Source organism: Thermobia domestica, chromosome 13, assembly GCF_964235325.1.
Source record: "Thermobia domestica chromosome 13, izTheDome1.hap1.1, whole genome shotgun sequence".
In the NCBI taxonomy this organism is placed as follows: domain Eukaryota; kingdom Metazoa; phylum Arthropoda; class Insecta; order Zygentoma; family Lepismatidae; genus Thermobia; species Thermobia domestica.
The window spans coordinates 64938471-64965423 of record NC_137466.1 but is presented as its reverse complement, the minus strand read 5'-3'; the positions used below and the strand labels follow the sequence as shown (position 1 = coordinate 64965423).

Genomic DNA, 26953 nt, shown 5'->3' with positions numbered 1-26953 from the left:
TCTATGGCGATCAGTAATGGTTCATTTCTACTACTTTCGACTTCAATAGAGGAATAAGAATGGAATGAAACCTATTCTTGGGAAGCTGAATCATTTCTCGCTATCTCTCATCATTTTTGCTCTATGGCGATTAACATGGAAATCTGAAGTGGTAATATATTTCTACCACTTCCGTTTTAGTAGACAGAGAAGGGTGGAGCTAGATCTATTCTTGGATCTACAATAAAAAACTGTTTCTCCCATTCCATTTTTTCATATACAGTTATGAATGCTGAAACTGGTTAACTTCTACAATGTCCGGTTTGAATGGAGGGTTACGGGACGAGATGTAACCAATTCTTGAAACCTATATTTAAAAAAGTTATTTCTTACTCTCTCGCTTAGCACATTCGCTCCGATATCTGTCCACAGACGAAGAAACATATCCATTCTATACGATCTCCCACACGTATGCATAGCATACTTTGTAAGTTTATAAATTATATTTGTACTATTTCCTTGTATGTATTATGTAATGTAAAATTAAATTATAATGTACAATTAAAAACAAAAAATACTATACATTATAATTTCGGTATGTAAGAGTTCTTAAACATAATTCAAAGCTAACAAGAGGATATGTTTCTGTTTGCACACACATTCACAATGGAGCGTCATTGGCTCAGTGGCAGAGTGCTCACATGTAATTCGTGGTTAGATCCCAGCTTTGTGGTGGACGTACACAGTGCATGAGTTTTTTCGGGGTTTTTCTGTCTACTTTTTCACTCTGCCATTTCGTTCATTGTTATTACCGTCTCCTTTACCCACGTACAAAAACGTAGGAGGTTAAACTAAAAAGAAAGAACATTCTTAAATATTTTCTTTGTAAATGAAAAGTACTTGACATAGATTCTTATTTTTTAATCAGAATTTTTTTTCTAACTTTGAAGAAAGAAAACCTACTGACATACTGATTCTTCCCTCTGTCGGGTACTAAACGATTGAAAAAATATTTTTGTTTTTTTTATTACAAAGTATAACGAAAACTTTATTTTTAACGAGAAACCCAACAAGTTGAAGAATATATGTTAAAAGTATAATCTTCTTATGATTTATACGAGCATTCAAATTAACTCCATTCTTGTCATAGTCCTTTGTAAGATGCTTTGCATTCCACTTTCCGACTCACGAACGCGTTTACTTACAGAAATAAACCAATAAATAAACAACCATATTCCTTAAAATAATTATATAACTACACTATTTATTTATATGTATAAATAATACTAGTCACTGTCAATGTTTATATATTTAACCAATAATAAAATAAATGGAGCATAGTGCTGCATTCTATATTACTTCTGGATAATTATCATTTCAAAGAAAATGCTGGATCTGCTTCGTACTTCACATAACTAACAGCATTCGTTCTCAACTATGATGAATGGGCAATTGCGCACATAAAAAAAATGGGAATGATAATAAAATTCCTTAAATTTTTATTCAACTAAAATAAATTTCTCTTCTATTTGAGAGTAACATCATTAAAGGTATCTTCGTTTAAAACAATATAATTTACACCAAAATTATTCAAACACAAAAACATTCTTATTGAACTATGTTAGTAAATGGGAGAAACAATGTATTTCCCTTACACCATATTCTTTAAAGGTACAAATACAATGAAAATTTAACGAATGAAACAGCGGGACGAACCGAGAACCAAACCTCAGACTCAAACTTACTGTACTTATGCGCTAGCCACTGCGCTAACCACGTTACAAGACCCTTCCTCAGAGATCTTCATTTCGTACTTACGCTTTGGGCCATTTGCGACTAAGCTCTTCCCACAAGTTCTTTTTCAACATCCAGCCCAAACCTGGGAAGAAGTCTGTGCGATACAAGAGATCAGGAGCATTTGCATCCACTAAATCAGCCTTTCCGTTGTCATTCCACGCTGACACACACCACAGCGTTGGATCTTGCTGAAGGATGGGATAGGTTCCCAGAAAATACTCAAAAAAATCTTGAGCGATATCTAAATCATCTGAAAGGAGGGAAATAAGCTTTTGTGTATAGAAACAGGTACACATAGATACACAATTTATTATTAATAATAACACTAGTTAACAAATTTAAACTTTTTGTTTGTTACATGAGAAAAATCACCTGATCTTAAAGGAACTTTTTGCGCTGAATTCGAATATGCACTCGGTTTCTCTCCATCACGTACAGTTTTCCCGTAACAGAGGGATTTTCGGGAAATTCCTTCAAAAATTTCCCTTTTTCAGATATTTTATTCCCCTAGCTCCTGTCCCCTTACATATAGTAACATAGAAATTATACCTAAGTATACCTTGATTCATATTTAATAAACCCTAAAAGTTTCGTAAAAATCGCTTTGTTCTTTCTAGAGAAATAAATATATTTGTATGTATACTGTGTGCACTGTTTATTGCACCTGATAGTAATGCTTTCAGATCTCCTGAGTTGGGGTAAAAACGATTTGCTTTATTACTACAAACACAGACATAAAAATGAATATTTACAATAGCCAACAACACACTTGGAACTTATTGGATGCAGAAGCGAACATATCAGTGTACAGGAAAAGGCATGTTCAATTTTCAAGCTATTTCTCAATGCAAGATAATGTGTGCGTATGTACGGATATAAATGGGTTGATGGCGGAGCTAGGAATTCCTTACGTTCCAGAAGAATGGAAGTTATTTATCGACGCGTCAAAGGTCAGCCTTAAAGCTGTCCTTTTACATAATGGAAATAAAAAAAACCTTCTATACCACTTGCGCACTCAGTGAAGATTAAGGAATCCTATGACACCATGTAAACTTTGCTAAATCTTATAAATTACAAGGACCATTGTTGGCAAATATGTTGTGATCTCAAGGTAGTTGGTATTTTATTAGGACTGCAGTGCGGTTACACGAAGTAACAATGGTTTTTATGTTTATGGGATAGCCGAGCTGATGACAAACATTATGAAGTGAAGGAAATGGGAACCTAGAGTGAATTACGTACCTGGAGAATGCAACGTCAAATACGCTCCTTTGGTAGATCCTAATAAGATATTACTACCGCCACTTCATATCAAGTTAGGACTTATGAAAAACTTTGTCAAAGCCATGGACACATCTGGTGAAGGTTTCAAGTATTTGCGAGATAAGTTCTCTAACCTGAGTGATGCTAAGATTTCAGCGGGAGTGTTTATTGGTCCCCAAATTAGGAAATTAATGCTTGATGATAGCTTTGACAGCAAGTTAAATAGTGCTGAGCTAGCTGCCTGGACAGCATTTAAGTGTGTTGTGCGCAACTTTCTGGGCAATAACAAAGCTGAGAGTTACACAGAAATCGTACAGGACATGATACAGAAATACAAAGAGTTGGGTTGTAGGATGTCTTTAAAAATCCACTTTTTGCACTCCCACCTCAGCTTCTTTCCTGTTAACCTAGGTGCTCTCAGCGACGAACAGGGGGAAAGATTCCACCAAGATATAATGGCAATGGAGAAAAGGTACCAGGGACGATGGGATCCTTCAATGATGGGGGACTATTGTTGGGGTCTTGTTAGAGAATGCAACATTTCTTACAAAAGAAGGAAGTAGTGTACGTTTTTGTAACCCAAGGAAGTTTCATATATTGTGATAGTTTTGATTGTCTTTTCATGACCTTTTGGTACATTTGTATTATTGTTTATTGTAAATTGTCACACTTGCAAATTATATTGTATTATATTTTATATATGTGTTTGTGGTAATAAAGCAAAACGTTTTACCTCAACTTAAGAGATCTGAAAGCATTACTATAAGGTGCAATAAACAGTACACACAGTATACATACAAACATATTTATTTCTCTAGAAAGAATAAAGCGATTATTACGAAACTTGGAGGGTTTGTTAAATATGAATCAAAGTATACTTAGGTATAATTTCTATGTTAGTATATGCAAGGGGACAAGATCTTGGGGTGTAAAATAAACGAAAAGGGAAATTTTTGAGGGATTTTCCCGAAAATCCCTCTGTTACGGGAAAATCGTACGTGATGGAGAAAAACCGAGTGCATATTCGAATTCAGCGCAAAAAGTTCCTTTAAGAACAGGTATTTCCTTTTATGTAACAAAACCTTTGTTAACTAGTGTAATAAGCATATACTTTCAGATAAGATTTCAACATGGAATCGAAAAGACATCCACTCATATTTATTATTATTATTATTATTATTATTATTATTATTATTATTTATATTCGTGTACAACTAAAGAAGAACATTTCCGCTCAACACAACTACATACTAATAGTCCAACAAAACTACTTGGTATTACTAATCCTTGAATTTGGCTTTTTATGAAATATACTTCAGTCCTCCATACGCAAATAATAGTTTTTTGATTGTATTAAGAGTTCTTACAAATAATGAAAATGCTTTTTTAAGCCACTACATGTATACTGTACATACAGTATATACTAGCTGAAATGCCCATTCTTCGCACGGGGAGAATAGGTTTCTATAAAGTGAACCCGTTCCTCCCCCTTAGGATACGCATGACTGATGAATTTGGACTTAAAAGCAGAAAATAATTTATTACCATTATCTATTTAAAAAAATGAAATCTGTGCCAAGCCAAACGAATTAATACATAATATAAAATTAGTTTGGATGATAATTTTATGATATATTCGTTTATCTGGGTTGGCACAGGCTTCAATTTTTTTATATAGATAATGGTAATAAATTATTTTATGCTTACACACACACACACACACACACACACACATATATATATATATATATATATATATATATATAAGCATAAAAGAATACGGAACGGAATTATAGATGATCATACACACGGTATTAACACTACCATCTGCTGTAGAGTTTCATCGTCTGATTCCAAAGACTTTCATTGTTTATGATAAAATTTATGTGAAACCTGCAAGAAAGTATACACTTTGAAACTAAAAAAAATAATCAAAGTATAATCTATGTTGAAGTTATGGGTGAACATGTACACAATGATGTCGGTTAAGTATGATATTAATACTGTGAGCCGTTAAAGAATTTCATAGTCTAATTCTGAAGATTACTGTAAGATGCTTCTGAAGTTTCCAAGAACCACAAGGAAAATATACTCTTATAAATGAAAAAAGAATCATAAAATTGTCTCGTCTACGTCGAAGTTATGCGTGATCATACACACAATTATTATATGAACACTGTAAGTCATTGAGGAGTTTCACGGTCTGGCTCTGAAGACTATGTTTTGATTTTTTTAAAGTTTACATGGGACCACATGGAAATAATTCTCTTTCACACAAACAAACAGAAAAGAATAATAAAAATAAATGCACTTATATCGATATAGATGTTTCATGGTCTAGATCTAAAAATTATTATTACATCCTCTTGAAATTTATACAGGGTGTTTCCAAACAACACCGATAACGTTTGAGAAGTGATTCCTGACACCAAGATAAAACAAAAAAAATATAGACCAACCTGGGCGCACGCATGTTTCTTTTCGGACTTATAGGCTGCCGAAAACATGAAAAAATGAACTTTAATGGTCCATAGTTCCAAAACTGTGGGACCTGCTGTAGTCGGATTAAGACTTTACTTAGGAACTATTATGTGTCCTATCCAAATATCCATGTTTCAGAATCCTAAGGTACTCATGCAACAATTTTAGTACAGGAAGTTTGGCTACGGGCATATAATTTGAAGTACTCACCAACTACCTCTATAAAAATTGTTGCGGAAGTACTTCAAGATTCTGAAACATTGATATTTGGATAGTGCACATACCAGTTCCTAAGCAAAGTCTTGACCTGACTACGGTAGGTTTCATAGTTTCATAGAGATTTTCATAAAAAAAATCTCTCGATTCCGAATCTCTTATAAAGATAATTCTTTTCTATCTAAAAATTGTAGCCTGAGCACAGGGAGAATTACAGTCGAAATTGAAGGTTAAGAAATGAATGGACAGTAATAAGATGGATTCATTCAATGTGAATAAACTTGCAGGTTTCTTCACTTAATTTGTAACAGGTATAGTAAAAATTGTTATGATCACATAATTTCCAAAGAAAGAAGCCATATTACAGGATTTTATTTTATATTGTTACAATTTTTTAACATACATGTTACTACAAACCTAGAGATCCTGTTTTTCATATATAAATATTTTTCCAGTTACTTTACTTCTTAATCTGCCCATCTTCCAAGCCATCAAATCTTCTTTAAAAGTGGTTAAGTAAATACCTTCGTCTTTACCTTAGTTGTACAGTTATTGTCAATTTAAAGCAAAGAGGTTAAGTAAATAACAACATACCTTCAACAATTATAACAGTATCAAATCCAAAATGAAAAAAAGTTTCATTCAGAGCCCAACCATAATGACGGGCAATTCTGAAGTACCCGCTAAACTTCTTTTCCTTTGGTGGTACTGGAATGTCGCTTTGGTCTGGTTGCTGCAATAGCGAAAAAATACATTTTATTAACAGGGGAATATATCATTAATTATTGAAATGAATATATAGGTCACAGAAATTATTTAGTTATTGCACGATAAAGATAAAAGTGAACGAACTTATGTTAATTGTATTATATAAATATTTGAAATAAATAAATACGCAAATAATAATGAAAATATTTACTGGCTTCTTTCAACTTGTTACGCTGGTATCAGCTAAACGAAATAAAATCCCAACTAAAATAATAATAATAATAATAATAATAATAATAATAATAATAATAATAATAATAATAATAATAATAATAATAATAATAATAATGTGAAAATTAACGAAAACACTTAAAAATTAAAAGAAAATACAGGAAAATCAACAAATAAGGTGAAATAGATCATTGTAAATAATGGGACAATAACGCAACAACGAAAAACAGAAATAGCACAGGAAGTGGTCTAATGGCTTTCTTACAACGTTGATAGCTGGAAGGGACATTAAAATCAACTCAACTCTTATAACGTTGTACAAGTTCTACAGAAATTAAAATCAATGTACATGTGCAATGACCAGCCGCAGCAATGGATAAAATTATCTCCATCGTAATGCAATGGACACTTTAATTATCATTATCTCAACTTATGAACAGACAGCTGATTATCAAAGTGAAATAACTAACTAACTAACTCTATGGCCTATGGAACCCGGAGGTTCAATGCCGCGTTCACAAAAGCTCCCCACTGACTTCTATCCTTAGCCAATTGGATCCAGTTTCTACTTTGTATTCCTATCTCTGCGAGATCCATCTTAATATTGTCCTCCCATCTACGCCTAAGTCTTCCTAATGGTCGTTTTCCGATTGGTCTTCCAGTCAAGACTTTGAAAGCGTTTCTACTTTCTTCCATTCTAGCTACATGACCCGCCCACCTAAGTCTCCTAGTCTTGACGACCCTAACAATGTTGGGTAAACCGTATAAATTATGTAGTTCCTCGTTATGAAGTTTCCGCCATTCTCCATTCCCGTTCCTCTTGGGTCCGAATATTCGTCTCAGGATCTTGTTCTCAAATACTTTCAGTCTATGTTCTTCCCTCAGAGTAAGTGACCATGTTTCGGAACCATACAGAACAACAGGTATGATTATCGTTTTATATATTTTAAGCTTTAAATTTCTCGACAGAATTCGCGACAACAAGAGGTTTTGAACCAAATAGTAACACAAATTCCCTGCTTTTAGTCGACATTTAATTTCTTCGTGAATATGATTTTCGTCTGTTAATATTGATCCTAGATATTTGAAAGTATCCAATTTATCAAAAGTATTATTTAATATTTTAACGCATCCACAATTTTCCGTATTACAGTCCCGACGCACTTCCATGTATTTAGTTTTCTCTGCATTTACTTCTAAACCCATGTCCCTGTAAGCGTTTAATAAGATCTCTGCATTTCTTTCTATTGTTCTCCTATCATCCCCTATTAAATTTACATCATCAGCATATGCCATAACCTGGTGAATATCGTTTAACTCTAGGCCCTGGTTGCTATCTTTGATTTTCCTTATAGTGTATTCCAGAACAAAGTTAAATAAATGACGACAACGCATTTTATAGAATGTTGACAAAAGAAATGCCTCGATAATTATTAGTCAGTTTTGTCGCCTTTCTTGTGAATTGGAACGGTGATTGATTCTTTCCACTCTTGTGGCAGTTCTTCATTGTTCCAGATAAGGAGATTGAGTTTGTGTATCTTGTTCCACAATTTTTCGCCTCCAGCTAAAATTAACTCAGCCGGAATTTCATCTACACCCGGAGATTTGTGTTTAATTTCTTTATAGCGGTTTCTACTTCTATTCGGTTGGGTTCTGGAATATACGGTTCTGCGGTGTGTATCTCTTTTTCTCCGCGCACATTAGTTTTTGGCTGCGTGTTCAGCAAATCGTCAAAGAAATGTTTCCATCTATTTAAGATGATATCCGTGTCAGTGAGAACTGTACCGTCAGCTTTCTTTAATATATAAGCACAAGGTTGATAGCCTTTTTAAAATTCGCTGATCCCCTTATACATGTCCCGAATGTTTTTATTTTCTCGTGTTCCTTAGTTTTAGCTTTCAAAAAATCGCGTTTCTTTGTTCTAAAGTTTTTAAGTTTCCCGCCTGATATCTGCGAAATTTTGTGTAGTTATTTCATTGGGATTTTGTAGCCAGCGTATTTTTGCCTGTTTTCTCTTCTCTGCTAGTTTAATGCATTCCTGGTCGAACCATGGTTTGTTCCTACGTATTTCCGCATGTCCCAATTTTTCTTTTGCTGAAATTTTAATACTATCTCTAATTTCAATCCAGGTATCCTCAACACTAGTGCACTCCGAATCTTCTAAAACCGAGAATCTATTCGAAACTTTAATCTGCTATTCCTCTCTTACCTGGCTCTCTTCTATTTTCTTTAAATTAAATCTCTCCGTTTTCGGACATAGAATATTACCTTTATTCAACGATAATTTCTCTCGTATTATCGCTGCTACCAGGTGGTGATCAATGTCACAATTAGCCCCTCTAAGACCGACATCAATTATGCTAGATGGCCTTCTTCTATCTACTAAAACGTGATCAATTTTATTATGTTTTTCCGTCTGGTGATGTCCAAGTGTATTTATGAACGTCGCGATGTGGGAATTTTGTACTCTTCACGATTAGGTTTTTGGATGTTGCAAAGTTCACGAGTCTAACACCGCTGTCATTACCTTCCTAATGCAGATTTTCGTTCCCGATAATCGGTTTGAAAATATACTCTCCTGCTACCTTAGCATTGAAATCCCCTAATAGAATTTTCATATGGTATCGCGGGAGTTGGTCAAATATCCGTTCCACTTCTTCGTAAAAACTGTCTTTTATATCGTCATCCTTATCTTCAGTTGGGGCATGTACATTTAAAACAATAATATCACACCACCGTCCCAACAAATTCAACCCGTTTAATTGCTGGTAATATTTGTTTGTGAACGAAAAACCCTGTTCCTAACTGGTGATTTTTATTTCCTTCCCCGTAAAAGAACGTAAAATTTCCGGAATTCACAGATCCATTTCCTTCCCACCTAACTTCCTGAACTCCTACTAGGTCCATCCTGTATTTCTCTAACTCACTCGTTACGGATTTTAACGCGCCTGCTCTATAAAGACTTCTAATATTCCATGTTCCAAATCTCATGTCTATTTTCTTTTGCTGAGGTCGTGCCAAGTTATCAGTCCTTGTCCGAGGCTTTTGTGAATATTTCTGAACAAGTGCCTTGTTTTACAGGATGAGGTTGTTAGCCTTACCCAAACCCCCAAGCTGAAGGACCGCTCCTAGTCGTCTGTCCGCGACTGCTTATTCAGTATATTGGCAGCTAACCTCTATATCTAGAGGCCTTCTCCTCGATCCGCAACCTGAGGACGCGCCATGCCGTGGTGACAGGAACCCACGTTACACGGATCAAAGTGAAATAATAAACTATATTTCGACTCAAGTGCTACCTATGTTCAAAAATTCATTTAATACGACTCAGCTGTTTTGCCGTGGAAAGGCAACATACAACATCGATTTCATATATATATATATATATATATATATATATATATATATATATATATATATATATATATATATATATATATATATATATATATATATATATATATATATATATATATATATATATATATATATATATATATATATATATATATATATATATATATATATATATATATATATATATATATACACACGAGTATAGATTTAAAATATTTATGTAATCAATTAGCTGTGAGTGATTGTTTTTGATATAATAATAATAATAATATAATTGTAAGATTTTTTATTTTTTATCTTTTTGATTATTATTATTATTATTATTATTATTATTATTATTATTATTATTATTATTATTATTATTATTATTTGCAATTTTAAATATCTTTTAGGAACTGAACAAAAAAGTGATTGGCAACAATGAATAATGATTGTGACCTGGTGTTTCAAGAAACATAGTTAGTTATAAGGAAACATATTTGTGGTATTTTTAACAACTTGCTATTAGAATATAATTTCTTGTGATTTGTGAGTGATGGTAACATTTGTATTGTTTTAGGAGAAGTTAAATATAATAACTGGATGAAGAAATCAAGGATCAACACGTAAAAATTCAGCAACTCGATTCCTACACTCCAGGTTTTGTTCGTCTCGACAAAGATGTTGAAGTTACCCAAATACGCTAAGGTAGTGACTTTATTTCCTTATTAATTGCTATTATTTAATATGTAAAAAGAGAAAGACAATCCAGCTTAACGTCCTTGTACCAAATTACTTCAAGGTCTCTCTTGTCCCTTCCTCGGTGTGTTTCATTTCGCCGCACTACCAAACCCATGACATGATGAAGGAACTATCCACTGTGAAAACCTCGATACCTTGAGCAAAATACCCTTTAAATCGAAAGCCCACTTTATACCTTTAATCCATGATGGAAAAAACTGCTAAAATATTCCCCCTGAAAAACTACTACCAGACAGAGTTTTTCAGAAATACTCGACGAACCGAAAACACGCCTCAATTACACTGGCAACTGCAAAACATCTAAACTGTAGAAAGTCAAATCTCACGTAAGGATGAATATATTGATTACTTTACGAAAATAAATGTCAAAGCCGCAGCACTAACACCTCACTCGCCTCTTCCAGAAACAACCCTCAAGACGCAGAACAAATGAATTGCTCCAAGAATTAGCTTTCATGAAGAAGCCTTGGACTCCCGAGCCCAGAATTGCAACGGAATGTAGTGTTTCATCAAATTAGTTTGTTAGATTTGAGTTTAATATCCCTTTCAGTAGCGACTATCTACGTAGCCACAAGGAAATTTTTTCATCAAATAAATATAAAATTTATTCGGAAACACGGTAATACCCTACTTTTATATTTTCCTATTTTCCATTTGATCGGAGACCGAATAAGATCTAATTCTACTAATCCTATCATTTTCCTTGTAATCGAACTTCTAGTGTTATTTTAATTCAATGTTTCCAGTACACTTTCATCATTTTGAAAACTGTTGGGAAACAGTTTGCAAACAGTCAATAAAACTAAGAAATAATACACGAACAAGTTTCTAAAAACATGTTTACATGAGTGGACATGAGGACGAGAGGAAACATGTTTACATGGACGAGAGGACGATAAAATAAAATTTAGTCATAGTCAAAAAACTGCAGAGGAAGTAAGATAATGTGGAAATATCTTATCAAAACTCACACACGCTATAATTTCTCACCACAAAACACAATATAAGATAGAACACATACGATTCTAAACATCAGATGCCAACCTAACTTCGATCTATTACTGCTTTGCTTTACTTCTGTACTTCATAGTAGTAGTTATTTTTGAATTTAATATTACTCATACATTTAAATGTAACACAACAAATTGGTACCTTTATATAAATGATCTGATCACCATACGATCCTATCACATCTGCGGTAGCTTGGTGCTCACAATCTTGGCTAACAATAATAGGAAAATTCTCCTTTGAAGGACGATATTTGATTAACTGGTCTATGCATCTTTTCACAGTCACTCGATTGCAAGCAAACACAAGCACAGCTATCACAGGATTCTTCCCATCCACAGAGGACACTTTCTTTGCCTTCTCAGGAATTTCAACCTAAAACAAAAAAGGAAGAAAAGTAAATTACCACTTACATTACAGAAAATGCTATATACCTTGTACTGAGTAATTTTTTTTCTCTATGAAACAAAACAAACAAGAAAAAAAAAGCATAAGCTCTTGCGTACTCCTATTTCACGAACTTAACCTCTGTATTTAAAATTCCAACTTATGTATTTTCCATAAGTAGAAGCTTTGCTTTGTTATAATTAAATATAAACTAATTATTTGCTGAGCTAAACTATATATTTTCATTAAAATTCAACACGTGTTACAGTTTTGCGAACTAACTCTTTACTGTATACTGTATCACATATTTTCTGATGAAGCCAAAGAGTTAGTTGGCGAAACTGTAACACGTGTTGAATTTTAATGAAAATATATAGTTTAGCTCAGCAAATAATTAGTTTATATTCAACTTATGTAGCATTGAATTGGTGTATTTAACTATCATCTCCATTAAAAGAACTTTGTTCTTGAAATAACACGTGGATATATAATCGTTTATAACTATATATTGATTACGAAACCTTAAGCCGCAGCTAAGTTTGGTTCTTCATTGACTACACCACAAGATATTGTATTTTAGCTTTAATTATTCACAATACTACAACAGCCTTTTAATATAACTTTTCAAAATGAATGAATTAAATAAAATGAAATTTCTAGTTCAACATCCCGCGATTATGTACTGAGGCTATGGAAGATGGGTGATGACGATGATAATAATAAAATGAAATAATGGAATGAAGAAAGTGGGTTGAAACAGGAGAACCCCGAAAAAACCATGCACACGGTGTTCGCCGACCACAGAGCCCACTTTGCGCAAGCTGGAATCGAACCAGACTTCACACACCAGAGGTGAGCACTCCACCACTAAGCCATTGTACCCTCCTAATGAATGAATTAGTAGGTAAATATTTGCAAAATACTGACGAAATGTTGCAGGAAGAAAGTTTGAATTCAAGTTTTTGTACCTCGCTTTCTTATGCAATACCGAGGTTATGAAAGACGACCTACTATTATTAACGTGAGCCCCGAACCTGGAACGCAGTTGGAATCCAGCACAGTTGGTGGGTGCACAGGATATTATGCAAGATCAACCCCACAGTATAGGTTAGTCCTCAAATTCTATCTCCTCCAACAAAACTAGATTACAGGATCCCGCCACCGATCCCGGCAACAAAGGAAGAATAGTACCTAAAATTTCATAAGACACATTTGGTGAAGGAAAGTATTGCGTATTATGAGAGATTGATGAGCTAATAAAGTATGCAATTAGTCATACAACTGACTAAATGTTCGGTTTTTCTTTCCTCCTTGGAGCACCGAACTCTTTCTTGTTTATTAACAGATAACAACACAGAAATACAAATAAAATGAACCACCACCAGGAACCACTCAAAAATTTAGATCCAAATATAACTACAAAATTATAATCTATACTCCATGGATACAATATTAAACCCCCCACTCAACGAATACGGAGAAACTATTAAATAATTATAAGATCTATTCCACTAATATTTCTTCATCAGGAATATACGAAGTCTGCATATGTAACGAGCCTTATATTGGTATAACGAAATGAAATGAAGGGTAAGGGTAAAAAACAAGGAATGTCCATGTGTGTGATTTATTGGGTGTTTTGTCCTATTTGTTGGTGACTCTTAGTACTATTTGACTGTATATGCCATACATGCGTACATGTAGAAATGTCCATGTTAAAAGGGGCAAAAGATTTGACTAACCCTATTCTTTTTACGCGTTTTTCAATATTAAAACGCCATTTTCTCGAAAATGCAGTTTGAGACATTCCTTCTTTTTCCCCTTACCCTTCAAATATTAAAACACATTAGGTATAAAAAATACATTCTTTCTAAAAATTTGAGGCTAACAAATCATAATTTTGCGTGAGTCAGGATGCTACATTTTTTAAAAGATAAAAGTTTTCGAATCAATTTTTATTAAAATAATCAAATTTAAAATTAAAATCTGACTAAGAATGTTCAGATGACATTGTTAGACTATAATTTACACAATAAAAATAAGAACAATAGTTGGCAAACTGATTTTTTAGCCGCCAAACATAAACAGAGCCTACTTGGATTAAAATAATTTTTACAGTGTAATTTTAAAGTTTGCATGGTCCACTTCTTTCCTGAAATATTGAAGAAATCACGTTTATGGATATATAGAGGAAACAGTGAGGTAGGATTATTTAGCCTTTGTATCCTTAGAGCATACCATTGGTTGACATGGTTGAAAAATAAGTTCATTTACATCCTTTCTACATCAGCTGGGTATTATGACGACATATATACATTAAGACAGTACCGGGAAGTACAGACAAGAAAGTACCGGGAATTGGTCAATAAAACACAAAATATGCATTATTCATCCAAATTTATTTTATCGCCTTCAAAGTGGGCCCCTTCCGAAATAATACACTTATGCCAACGAATAATCCAATCATCAAAACATTTTTGAAACACGTTTCCCGGAACCGACTTCAGTACTCGCCACGAATTCTCTTTGATGTCTTCTATCGACTGAAAACAGGTGCCTCGAAGCGATAATTTAAGTTAAAAAAAAATCGGCTGGGGAATACAGTGGTTGTTCGAGAAGATTCGTTGAGGTTTTGGCCAAAAATTCGTTCACAATGATAGCTTTACAAGATGGTGCGTTTTTGTAGTGCACAATCCATGAGTTTTCTTTCCACAATATGGTCGTTTTCGACGAATTTGCGCTCTCAAACGCCGCATAACGCTTAGATAATATTTTTCATTTACTGTCCCACCTTTTGGCAAGAATTTCGAGTGCACAACACCGTGAAAATCGAAAAAAAAAAAAAAACTGTGAACATTACCTTCACTTTTGATCGACTTTAATGTTATTTTACGGTTTCGGCTCAGTTGGAAGGCACCATTCCGAAGCTTGTTGACTGGTTTGCATGTTAAACTCGTACACCCATGTTTCATCACCTATTATAATGCGTTTTATGAATGTGGGGTCGGGTCGGAATTGACTCATTCTAGCATGTCTTCAGCAACCCTTACGCAATTTTGTTTTTGCAGAAAATTCAGACCTTTGGTACTAGTCGAGCAGCAATACAATAGTTTAAAATGGTACGAATAGACTCGTGAGAGACACAAATTTCAGCAGCTATCTCTCTCAGACTTAAACGAAAATTTTCAGTCACCATTTCCTTTACTTTAGCGATTTTAAGTTCACTGGGAGACGTTGATGGTCGACTAGAGCGAAGCAAATTTTTCACCACCTCTCGATCGCTTTTGAATGCACTGTCCACTCATACGCACGTGTTTTTGATTCACCGTAAGCCTTATGTAATATTTTCAGCGCTTCAGCACACGTAATTCCATTTACAATGCAAAATTTCAGACAGATTCTTTGTTTGATAGTTTTATCCATTGTAAAAATCGTCCACACACACTTGCAACGAACTAACAAATGAAGCATTGTAAACAAACTAACTGACAGATGGCACTCAAATTCCGCGTGAGCATAGAGGGCAGTTGTGCTAACGTAGCGACAAATATTTCAACGCTCCCTTTTATTGGACTTTGTAAATGTACCATTCCCGGTACTTTCTTCACAAAATGTACTTAAATGTAGTTTTGAACCACTCCGTTAAGCTATACTTCAACTGACTTCAGCTGAAGATCAATCCTGGAACAACGTACACAGTTTAAACCTATGAGTGAGTGTGTCAATTTGATACAATAGATCAACTATCTGTTAGACTAGAGGAAATGATCGTTCTTCGCGGCAACTTTTTTTCAATCTTCTTCTTTTAAGTTAGTGTGTAAAAACAAGGAACTTTCTGCCAAAATACTTTAAAACGGAATTTCAACACTCGAGCACGTGTCCACGTATTTGTAATAAGTTCATATAACGAGCTCCATCTTTTTAACTTGACGGGCTCGTGATACTAAATTTTGAGCATAAATTTTGACCCCCTGCCTCTTCACCTCTTGAGGATACGCATTTTTATCAAAGTAACATGATCAAAACTCAGCTTGAAGTACGTGATAACTGCCTTCCAAAATTCATTTCAAACAGTACACCAGTTTTTCCGTAATTCGATCCCGCACAAGATCACTTTATCACATAGTAGTTCAATTTAACTGAAGAAACTATCACTTAAGTGACGGTTCATCATTGCAGAAACAAGCCTCAGCCTGTATCCTTACCAATATACTCTGTTATTAATCTCCCTCCAGAAAGAATTGCTTAATGTTATCCTCCCACTTCCTTCTTGGTCTACCCAAAGTTTTCTTTTCCAAGAGTTTCCAATCAGATTCTACCAGATCATCCTACGCTTGTTTTCCATGCAAACATCTTGTCCCGTCCATTTTCGAAATTTATGTTTTATTATGCCATAATAATAGCATATTATGGGTACAACAGTTCAATTTATACTGATTATTTTATGAGAGTGAGAACACTTTAAAATACTGAGATTTATGTCGTCTTAATTTCCTTATTATGTGAAAACGAATTTTTTAATAATATCTTAGAAAGATAAAAACAATAATGTGTATTTTATTAAAATCACTGGAAGTTCAGTCGAACTTTTATATCTGTACTTACATGAATACATTACAACTTTTATCAAACTTACCGCTTTGTTATCTACTACCGACTCCAACTTTTGTTGTTGTTTTGCAACAGCTTCTAAATTCGCTTGTACTTCTTTCCTAAATTCATCTTCCGTCGCAGTTTCTACTAATTTTACTCGTCCTGCAAAAGGTGTACACACATTAGTACGATTTGAGATAACACATCGCACAAGCTATCAAGGTAACATATTTAATAGCTTGAATACAACATTGAAAGAACTCGTAAACTTATTTCGTATAAATTAATACTTGTAAGTATTACGGATTTTCAAATTCTTAGTTGTGCAGGTCTTTGATATGAGTCTCTCAACGGGTACACGCTGTGAAGCCAAATAATGAAGTAAATAACAGCTAATCTACCTACTTACGACAGTATTTTATCATTTGGTGGTGGGCAAAGAAAACCTTGGAAAACCACCACGAACTGTCGGGATATTAACCTGTTCAAGAAATTAAAAAAGACAGTATGTGTGCTTATGGACACTACAGGATACGTATTAAATAAATGAATAAGAATGTACTGACCTCTGTATTCTGTTTAAAATTTGTGCACGTTTTCAATACTAATCATTTACTTACTGCAAAAGGATTAATCAGCAAGCATAAGTGATGTATTATATGTATTTTGTTCAGAAAGAAAAGATGGTGAAAAGCTCTAGTGTTTTTTTAGTGATCAAAGCATAGGTGCAATTCACTAGTCCACAACGAAGTGAAAGTATGCCTTCATGGTATATAAAATATTCCACGAGCACACAATCTCCGTTGTTGCGTTGTCACATTCTGATTTTTGACAAATATGTATGAGGTTAGTTTTGTTACACAAAAGTATAAAGGACGTTTATTACAACACAATTAATGTCTTTGAATTCTAATTGTTAACGCTGAAAGACTACTCTCCTGATAAGGCCAAATTCATTATGAGATATACACTGCATTTGACAGCTCCTCTCAAATTATATTCTTTGTCCTTTCGGATAGAATTTGTATGGCTCTTTTACTATTTCTCCCCCCAAGCGCCACCAATCGACAGTACTACGATGTAGGGTCGTGATTACAAGCTGAGGACTCTATAGTAATTTTATATCCGCGATATTTATACGTATTTAGTGTGCACCAACAAAGAAATAAAGGATCCGGGATATCCACTACATTTTCTCGCTCCAATTTTTAAACTCAATCACGATATGTTGCAGTTCTTACTGAAATATTTATTTGTGAACTACGAACAAAATTATAAACCTTTCTTGGAAAATTCCGTAAAAAAACCTACCCCTTGTGGATATTTTCATAAATGATACAGGGTTTTAATGAAATATTTATTTATAAAATTTGAAAATATCGCCTGAGTCATTTTTGATCAAATCGTTCGGGGAAAGAAAGACTTATCGTAAGTTATTTATGAAATACGAAAATTGCCTGAGCCGTTTTTGAAAGAATCTTCCGAAAAAACTCATCTCCAAAAGTAAATTCCCTTTCTGATTTTTTTGCCAGAAAAATTACATATACCACAGTATAGGGTTGTTCATAAAATATTGACGTATGAAATATAAACAAAATTGTTAGAGTCGTTCTCGAGAAAATAGCTAATTTTGATTTTCATCCTTATGTAAACTATCCTTAATTTTTGGGGTAGAAGGAAAATTCAAAAATTTTCCTAGAGATTCTTACAAAAATTTAGGTTTAAAATTTGGTCTCAATACATTCAACGGTATGGCCTCCAGGCGGGTGAACATATTTACATTGGGATGAACGGACGGACAACCAAAGATCTATTTTCCGCCGTGTAGGAGTCATGAAATGTGTAAATCCGTTGAAATCTCTGATTTTTGTTTCGCGATCATAATACTGTCTTTCTTCTCATCATTGCTTGAATGTAAAGAAGTGTCAACATAATATAAGTGCTGCTAAAAATTTAAGTTTTGTTAAGGGGAAGACACTTAAATTCATGTTTGTACGAAATTTCTACAAGTTTAAAAGACATTTATTGAATTAGATTTATGTACAATTTATTAACCTTTGCGTTCAATTTGAAAATTATTACCGTTTGTATTAATACAGCACAGCTGTCACCAAAACAAACAGAAACTACGATCACACACAGCCTCTCGGTTCCGGATTCGATTCCCAATGGGAACATTCGGTCAGAGAGGTGTAAAGCTCATTTCAGGCCAATCATACTGAGTGAACTTTCTCTTTGGTTTTCCTTATTCACACCAAGCAAATACCAGGATGGTACTTAACATAAAGGTCCCAGGCCTCTCTCTTCTTTCCCCACTTCCCCGGGTAGTTTGATTGGCGAAGGATGTCATCCCTCATGTGACGAGCCTAAAAGGGCATAGATGCCGAATGCCCAGAAATGTAATTCCTAATCCTAATTGCACATAGCCTCTTAATTTGTATGCTTCCGGACTGCGGCTCAAAACGTAGACGGACATTCTGTGAAAAGCAACCCATTATATCATATATAACAAAAAGTAGTATTTTTAAACGTAACATATTGATTTTCATAGCTTAAAACTATGTGCTTTTTATGAAGGAACTCTTCAAGGAAAGAAATATGCTTAAGTGTGGGAAGAAAAGTGATCATCAAATCTTCCGAAAACTTTCTATATTTCAACTAATATTGTTCTTCTGATGATTCATGTTCCTTTATATCTTCTAGCATTACTTACTGTCATGTTCCTTTATATCTTCTAGCATTACTTACTGTTGGAGATTTTTTTCCACTATAAAACTAGGCGAACTGTTATTGAGGAAGATACCAGTGCGTATCGTAAATTTTACATTTCAAATTCAAACCGAATACAGAGATAAGTAAATTTTTCTTCAAAAGACAACACATTTGAAATGCAATCCAAATTTAACTTCAGGTTATGTCCTTTAGGCAGAAGTCGATGACAATGAAATTTAATAGCGATGAAATATTCAGAGAACAATAAATAAAATGAAATGTTTTACCATCCCACACGAACTAAAAAACTAAACGACTAAAACCAAATAACTAACAAGCAACAAGAAACGATAAAGCTCAATATAACTTACTATATAGGAGCAAAAATTTTTTATATCATATGAGAAGAACAAGAATTGTAAAATTGCAGTAATTGCACGTTTTGATTATTATATCGAAGAACTGAATGGAATTTAACAAATAAACACGAAGACAGAAAATACATTGCAAAAAAATAATGAATTGTATAAATGTCATCCACCACGTAGTACTAGTAAATCTCTAATTGAAGTCGCCAAAAATATTTATGTTCATGCCAAGATTTAAGCACAAAATCACGAATTTCCACTAATCATAGGAGAAAAAATAATAGGTTATAATTTAGTAAACTTTAGCCTAAACAAAAGCCCCCTACGATAGTGAATATCCCTAATTTTACATTACTCCATTTTTTAACTTTTTAATTTAACTCGATTTAAACATAATCTAAAGGGAGTAAAGGAAGGCACGTCTTCCTCAGTTCTTACCTGTTCCAATAACTAACTAGTACACGCCTAGTCGACCAGGTTTACAATTCAGCCAGTAGATGTAAGGTCAAACAGCGACATCTCAGTCAAGGCTTAGACTCAGCTCATCCTGGCGTTAAAAACGCGAATCATATAACCAATGCGAGCATTTACTGTCACAAAAGATGGAATATAATTTCTTTCCAAAAAAACATTTACATTTTTTTCCCTTAGAGACCAACCAAAATTCACATTACAGACATCGGTCCCTTCGCCGTTAATGCTAGCTTTCTAGACCAAAGTTCGTTACTTCTTTCATTCACGTGGCTCCTCAATTGTTACCACGACGCTGGGTGGAGCTGGTGAGTATGAACGGTCACCCATCTTTCTTCTGATTAGTACAGGTACTGTATGACTTCACTGATCTCACGAGAAGTGACATTCCAGTGCAGCTAGGGCGTTGGCGTCCCGTAGGAACTCAAGCACATTATGTTTGCATGGTTGATTAAGGTTTTACATTCGTTTTCAGCACTGAAGCTACACGAGACGGAATCTACAACTATTTAAAGTGTAATCTGAACCACTACTCGGATTTGTATCTGAAGCAAACATAGCCACGAAAATGTACAACATACATTATGTTTGTCCCACATAAAACTCAATTACGTTATCACGGTTTGAATACGCAATCTCTACTCGAAAGGTAACTGCTCTACCATTGGTCCACGTAAGCCATGTACAATGTATTTGCCAATAGTATAATTCTGTCGAAAATATATTTACAAGCTGTAATTTTTTTTAACCAACTGACATAAAAACATGAAATCAACATATCGCTAAAATTCTGATTTCTTGTGTCTCTTCATAAGAAGAAACTAGAACAAAAATTTATAATCGACATGCTGTTTTCTTTCTTAAAAAAAAGAAAAAGAAAAGAAAAGAAAAGAAAAAAGAAAGAATACCTAGGTTATGAATTACAGACAATGCACAAGTTCGCATAAATATATTGTTCTATATCCTTTGCATGTGATTAATATGACAAGTTTCGTGTTAGAGAACTCTTAAAATTACACTTAAAGAAAATTACACATTTTTATCTAACGAGCAACAAACCACTTGAATAATTTCTTTAACTAAATAGATGATCGTTGTGTATGTACAGAAATTTATTTTCTACGATTACAACTTTGAGAAATTTACGTAATATACAATTCCGTTTACTCGACTTATTATGTCTACTCTGAATTATAAAAAATGCATTTGACATTTTATTTACACTACTACAATATTCTAAAACTGAAAAGCTTTATACTATGAAATACAAATAGCTTTTCTACTAGTCTTAAAGGTACAAAACTTACATTAATACTCAGTGTTCTCAGCTTCCTACATATAAACGTTAGTTTTCAGTTGTTAGTTTACGCAGCTAACTATTTAAGTTTCGTTTACTTTAGCCGGAAAACTTGCAGTGTTTCAAGTATTCTTGAAATAAATGTATTGTGAATAATTTTAATGTGTGGTTCACTAAGTAGTTAAATTGGCTTTGGTCAACATTTACCATCATTCGATGAATATGTTCTTGATAGGCATGCATCATTAAAGAGAATTGAGTAACCTCGTGCTAAAAGTACGGAATAAGTGCTCATCCTGTACGTGTTTCATTGTAAATACTGATCTAACTATTGTATGTTTCATTGTTGGGTTGTATTGCCTGCATATAGTATATTTTATTTTTACTACGGATAGTGGATTCATGGCCGATGAGTCATTGCATGCTGTGAACGAATGGCTGTAAAGAGCCCCAGAGCTCATGAAAAACCTCACATAAACAATGACAAACATTCAAAGCAATTTTGCTGCAAAGTTACACACCTCCCCCCACCCAATTAAACGATACGATAGGAAAAGCTTTTTTTTTGAAACGAGTTGCAATGCTCTGGAGAATTTCACACCCGTTGCGAATCATTCTCTGTTATAAAATGATGCCTTACACACAAACATTCTGAAATAAAATGTCTATAGTCCCGGAACGGTCCAGTATCTCGTGAAGTATAAAGATCAACAAATCAAAAATAACACGTGTCAAATAGTTTCGAAAAAGCTATCCAATCATACCAAATACAACCCCCTATCCCCACCTCCTTCGGGGGTACGGGGGATAACTTTAAAGTTTTAAATGGGAACCTGTAATTCTTATTGCACATTTGGATTTTCCAGAAAAAGTGACAGTGATTTGACCCAAAATTCAAAACAGTGTTATCGCAGATGGCGCTTGAATCGACACACAAAGAAGGCGGAAGATTCAAAACGTTACGAAAATGATTGTTGTCAGTCTCGTGCTCTGTGGCCGTACGGTTAGCGTATTGGATTTTGGAGTTCGAGGTTCTGAGTTCGATTCCCGTTCAAGGCAATCTTTTTCTTTTATTTCCCAAAATAAATTCCATACGTTTTAACTTCAATTAGTACTTTTTTGAAGTTACATAGAATACAAATTTCGATAACTGTTTTGCAAACTAACTTTATGAAGTAGTTCTTAGTAATAGGGTTAGAGTTTATAGGGTTATTTACAACAAAAATAAACCATTTTTGTCGCCATTTGTATTTTCTTGCAAATTAATGAATATGGACAAATACATTATTTTTATCGAAGTTAAAATGTATGAATTCAATATTTGGGTATAAATAATTCACATAAAAACGTTGCTCTGCGCGGGAATCGAATTCACGACCTCTGATTCGGCAGTCTAGTACGCTAACCGTATAGCCACAGAGTACGACACTTAAAGACTACCTTTCCATAACGTTTTACCTCCCTCTTTTTTGTATGACGATTCAAGTGCCATCAATGAAGGCACTGTTTTTAATTTTGGGTCAAATCACTGTCACTTTTTCTGGAGAATCCAAATGTGCAATAAAAAATGGGGGTTTTCATTTACAATTTTAAAGTTACCCCCGTACCCTCCGAAGGGGGGGGATAGGGGTTTGTGTTTTGTATCATTGGATAGCTTTTTAAAACCTATTTAACACGTGTTATTTTTGTTTTGCTGATCTGTATATTGGATCGTTCCGGGACTTTTTCCGCGCCCTATATATATATATATATATCAGGTGTTCTAAAAATGGCGCCCACGGACCACAGAGCACTATTCTACAACTCAATATAAAGCGAAAATGCTGTATGATGAAATGTCCTCCGCGGCCTCCTTTAGCCGCTACGGGGAAATAAAAATTTACAATGTAGCAACATTGTAGATTAACTTTGAAACATACGCAGTTACTCCACGAGTTTTCATCAAGTAGTTACATTGATTGTCGCCAGATGGAGTTACAGCTGACAAGTGCAGAGTAAATGGAAATTATATGCATTTCATAACAGTCATATTAAGGGTATCTGAGAATTATATCGAACAAGCTGATTGGCTGATAGTCTATTTCAGCATTCTTCATTGGCTAATCCTTACTCGATTGCAGAATAGATTGTCATTCCCCTTATTTTCCTTGTTTCGAAGATGTTGATACTAACGCCATCTCATAGCATCGGTAGCGTTATATCATGGTCCAAGAAAAGACACAACTAGAGTAGGTAATTCATGTATGTGTGTGTGTGTGTGTTACACAACTAAGGCAGCGAATCGATACGTGTTGCTAACTTGTTTAACGTCATAACAATAAAATCAATTTGTAAATATTTGTAGTAGTGAAATAATTGTCATGTTAACTATAACTGTAGAAATTGAAGAAAACATCCAACTGAGGACATTTTTTTTTTTAATCATTTCTACATTAGTATTACTAGGATAGAACTTTGTGAAAAATGCTAATCCTCAGAAATATTCCGATGCAGAAGCGCCGGTTTTTGTAAATCAGTAGTAGTCATTTGATTAACTGTTCAAGATCGGGAATCTAGGGGTACGAATACCACTCAGCTTATAGGAGTGCCCTTTCCCAGATAATTCTGGAAATTGGCTCTCCTAAAACTGCAGTTTTAGGTATTTTGAATGAATGTATTCTTTTCGTGTTTCTTCTTTTTTCCACAGTGGAAAATATGTATTCTAGGATGAGAGTATTGCTGTGTAACTAGGGATATTCTATGATTCTAACGCCCAACCTTAGTTCTCGCCACGCCATTTTCAACGTCTGTCGTTTGTAATTATGAATCATAAAAATTATAGTTCAATCTGTCATTTAAAGGAATCGCCACTTCGTTGAGAAATACAGTGAAGATGATTTTTGCTGTGTTTTCATCATCAGCACCACGATTTCGGACTTTTCTATCCCTGCTTAAATCTCAGTTCAAATTATATATATATATTTTGTCACCCTAAGAAAATGTCGGTTCCTACTATCATTTGGGGTGTTCAGAGCACAAGAGATTCTAGTTCAATTATCAAAGCTATGAGAAAAAATGACAAAATTTGTATACATGAAAAAAGGAGCACTGTTTTCTACAATATAAGAAGTATTTACAATACCTGGATATAAATCTTTCAAGCACTGAAAGGAACTTCATATAAAAATCTTAAATGTAAAATATCACCAAACTAACCAAAAAGTGGATTTGAATCCATTGTGCACTGAATGCCCCATTTAGAAATTACGTTGGATTAGAATTTAGTTTTCTTTCTTTTGTCTTAATTCTTTTATTTACAATTTTCCTAATTGTGTCTGTTTTTGTGGGGTGCTGAGAATCCCACAGAAATTCTGCAGAGTGCTCCTCCGCAGTCTGCGATTCTATTTCGTTGAGCAATATAGTTTTTTCAGTTATGTAAACTGATTTTTTAATTATATTTTCTTTTACAACATTCAGAAACTATTCCACTTGTAATAAACCGTTAGTATGAAATTGCTTGTTATGCATTTTATATACAGAAGAATAAACCATGATATATCTGCGCATATTTTTTTCAGTTTTGTATTCCACCCGAGGTTAAGAAAGAAGGTAGTGATGATTGTAGTGAACTAAATGTGAATTAAGAAGCGGAAGGAAACAGGAGAACCTTGTACAGGGTGTCTTTCCACAACAAAGTTCACTTGGCGTGAGCTGGGATTTAATCCAGAGATCTCGTGCACCTAATAGCCTATATGACAAAGTGAACTTAGGGAGTAGGAGTGGAATGATAAAATGGCAATTAAAAATAAAGGTTGTATCTATAAAAGAATTGAATGATGATATCTTCAATACCCATTCATTTGCACATATCAGTTAATAAGACATTAATTATGTAAGAGAAACATATACTAGATATAGTAAGAGGTGATATTACAGTAACAAAAGTTAAAGAAATACGTCAATTTCCTTTCTCACCAAGGCCGTGCACAAAGAACCTCACAGACCGTACCCTAAAATACACGTATGCATTATAACAAATGTCCTATTCGACAGCATTTAGCTGAATTATGTATAGTCAGGATATAATTCCTTTTGCCGTTATTTCTAAATTTCCACACTGTAGCTAAGTCTTATAGGTTTAATTCCAGTAGATCTCCAATTATCTCAAGTTACTGGATTAACGACAAACATTTTGTGATATACTGGGAAACGAAGCTAGAATTACACTCACCTAAGACAAACTACAACATACCATAATGTAATAGACTATACATAAAAACAGGTAACAGTGTTACGTGTACATCCCATGAAGGAATTTATTTTTATTATATGACATTATATTTTTTTCGATTAATATTGAAACCGGAAGTGGTAGTAGATTTCTAAAACTTCCGGCCTTACTAGAGATATTAGTGCTTTTAAAATATAATATGAGTAGCTACTGTAGTTTCCAAAGGATCTCCGTTCGCACTTATATTCATCGTTGCTTTGCGCCTACACCCTACAGGTTCAACCCTGCATAGGTCCATAAATTTCATCCAGCCATGAAGAAGACTATTTATACAATTATTGTACACTCCGCATCAAAAAATTGCGACAGCTAACGCCGTGCAGTTAGGCCACCCAATATACACCTTCTTATCCCATAATCGTGTCAGGTAAAGAGATCCCTTCTCTCTCCTCCTTTCTTCTCTCCCACACTAAAATTAGCTGACAACATCAACTCAATTCTTATTTCAAACTATACATGTATTAGTTTCTATAAAATGAAATAATAAAACCGAGACAAAACAAGATTCATAAGTTGATGTAGGAAGAAACTGAAACACACACAACGTTAAATTGAAACCAATGGATGTCTATTACACAGAGATTCAGAAATGAGGCAGATATATATATATATATATATATTCGAATATTTCTGAAAAATATGTAAAAACAAACGTTATTTCTATATTCCTGTTGGATTTCTGGAAACAAAACTTTATAATGTTAGGTTCTTTTCTTACTACGTTTAAATTCCAGTTTTATCTTTTCTCCCTTTTCTTTTTCTTCTTCTCTCCTCTTCTCTCTCTCTCTCTCTCTCTCTCTCTGCCTCATTTCTGAATCTCTGTGTAATAGACATTCATTGGTTTCTTTTTTTTCTTTGTGTGTGTTTCAGTTTCTCCCTACATCAACTTATGAATCTTGTTTCGTCTCGGTTTTGTTATTTCATTTTATCGAAACAAATACTTGTGTAGTTTGAAATTAGAATTGCGCTCATGTTGTTAGCTAATTTACTATGGGAGAGAAGAAACGAGGAGAGAGAGGGGGGTCTCTTTACCTGACACGATTATGGGATAAGAAGGTGTATATTGGGTGGCCTAAC

The 26953-nt window shown here is 34.1% G+C and overlaps 1 protein-coding gene across 1 annotated transcript in view; it reads right to left on the bottom strand.

The window, feature by feature from the left end:
• Mgat1 (alpha-1,3-mannosyl-glycoprotein 2-beta-N-acetylglucosaminyltransferase) overlaps positions 1-26953 on the bottom strand; it is a 79408-nt gene that overhangs the window by 15964 nt on the left and 36491 nt on the right. The window contains exons 4-7 of the mRNA XM_081735833.1: positions 16802-16920; positions 11923-12153; positions 6331-6469; positions 1798-2026 (exon numbers count right to left, since the gene is read on the bottom strand). Coding sequence (XP_081591959.1) covers positions 1798-2026; positions 6331-6469; positions 11923-12153; positions 16802-16920 — 718 coding nt within the window. The remainder of the gene's footprint in view (positions 1-1797; positions 2027-6330; positions 6470-11922; positions 12154-16801; positions 16921-26953) is intronic.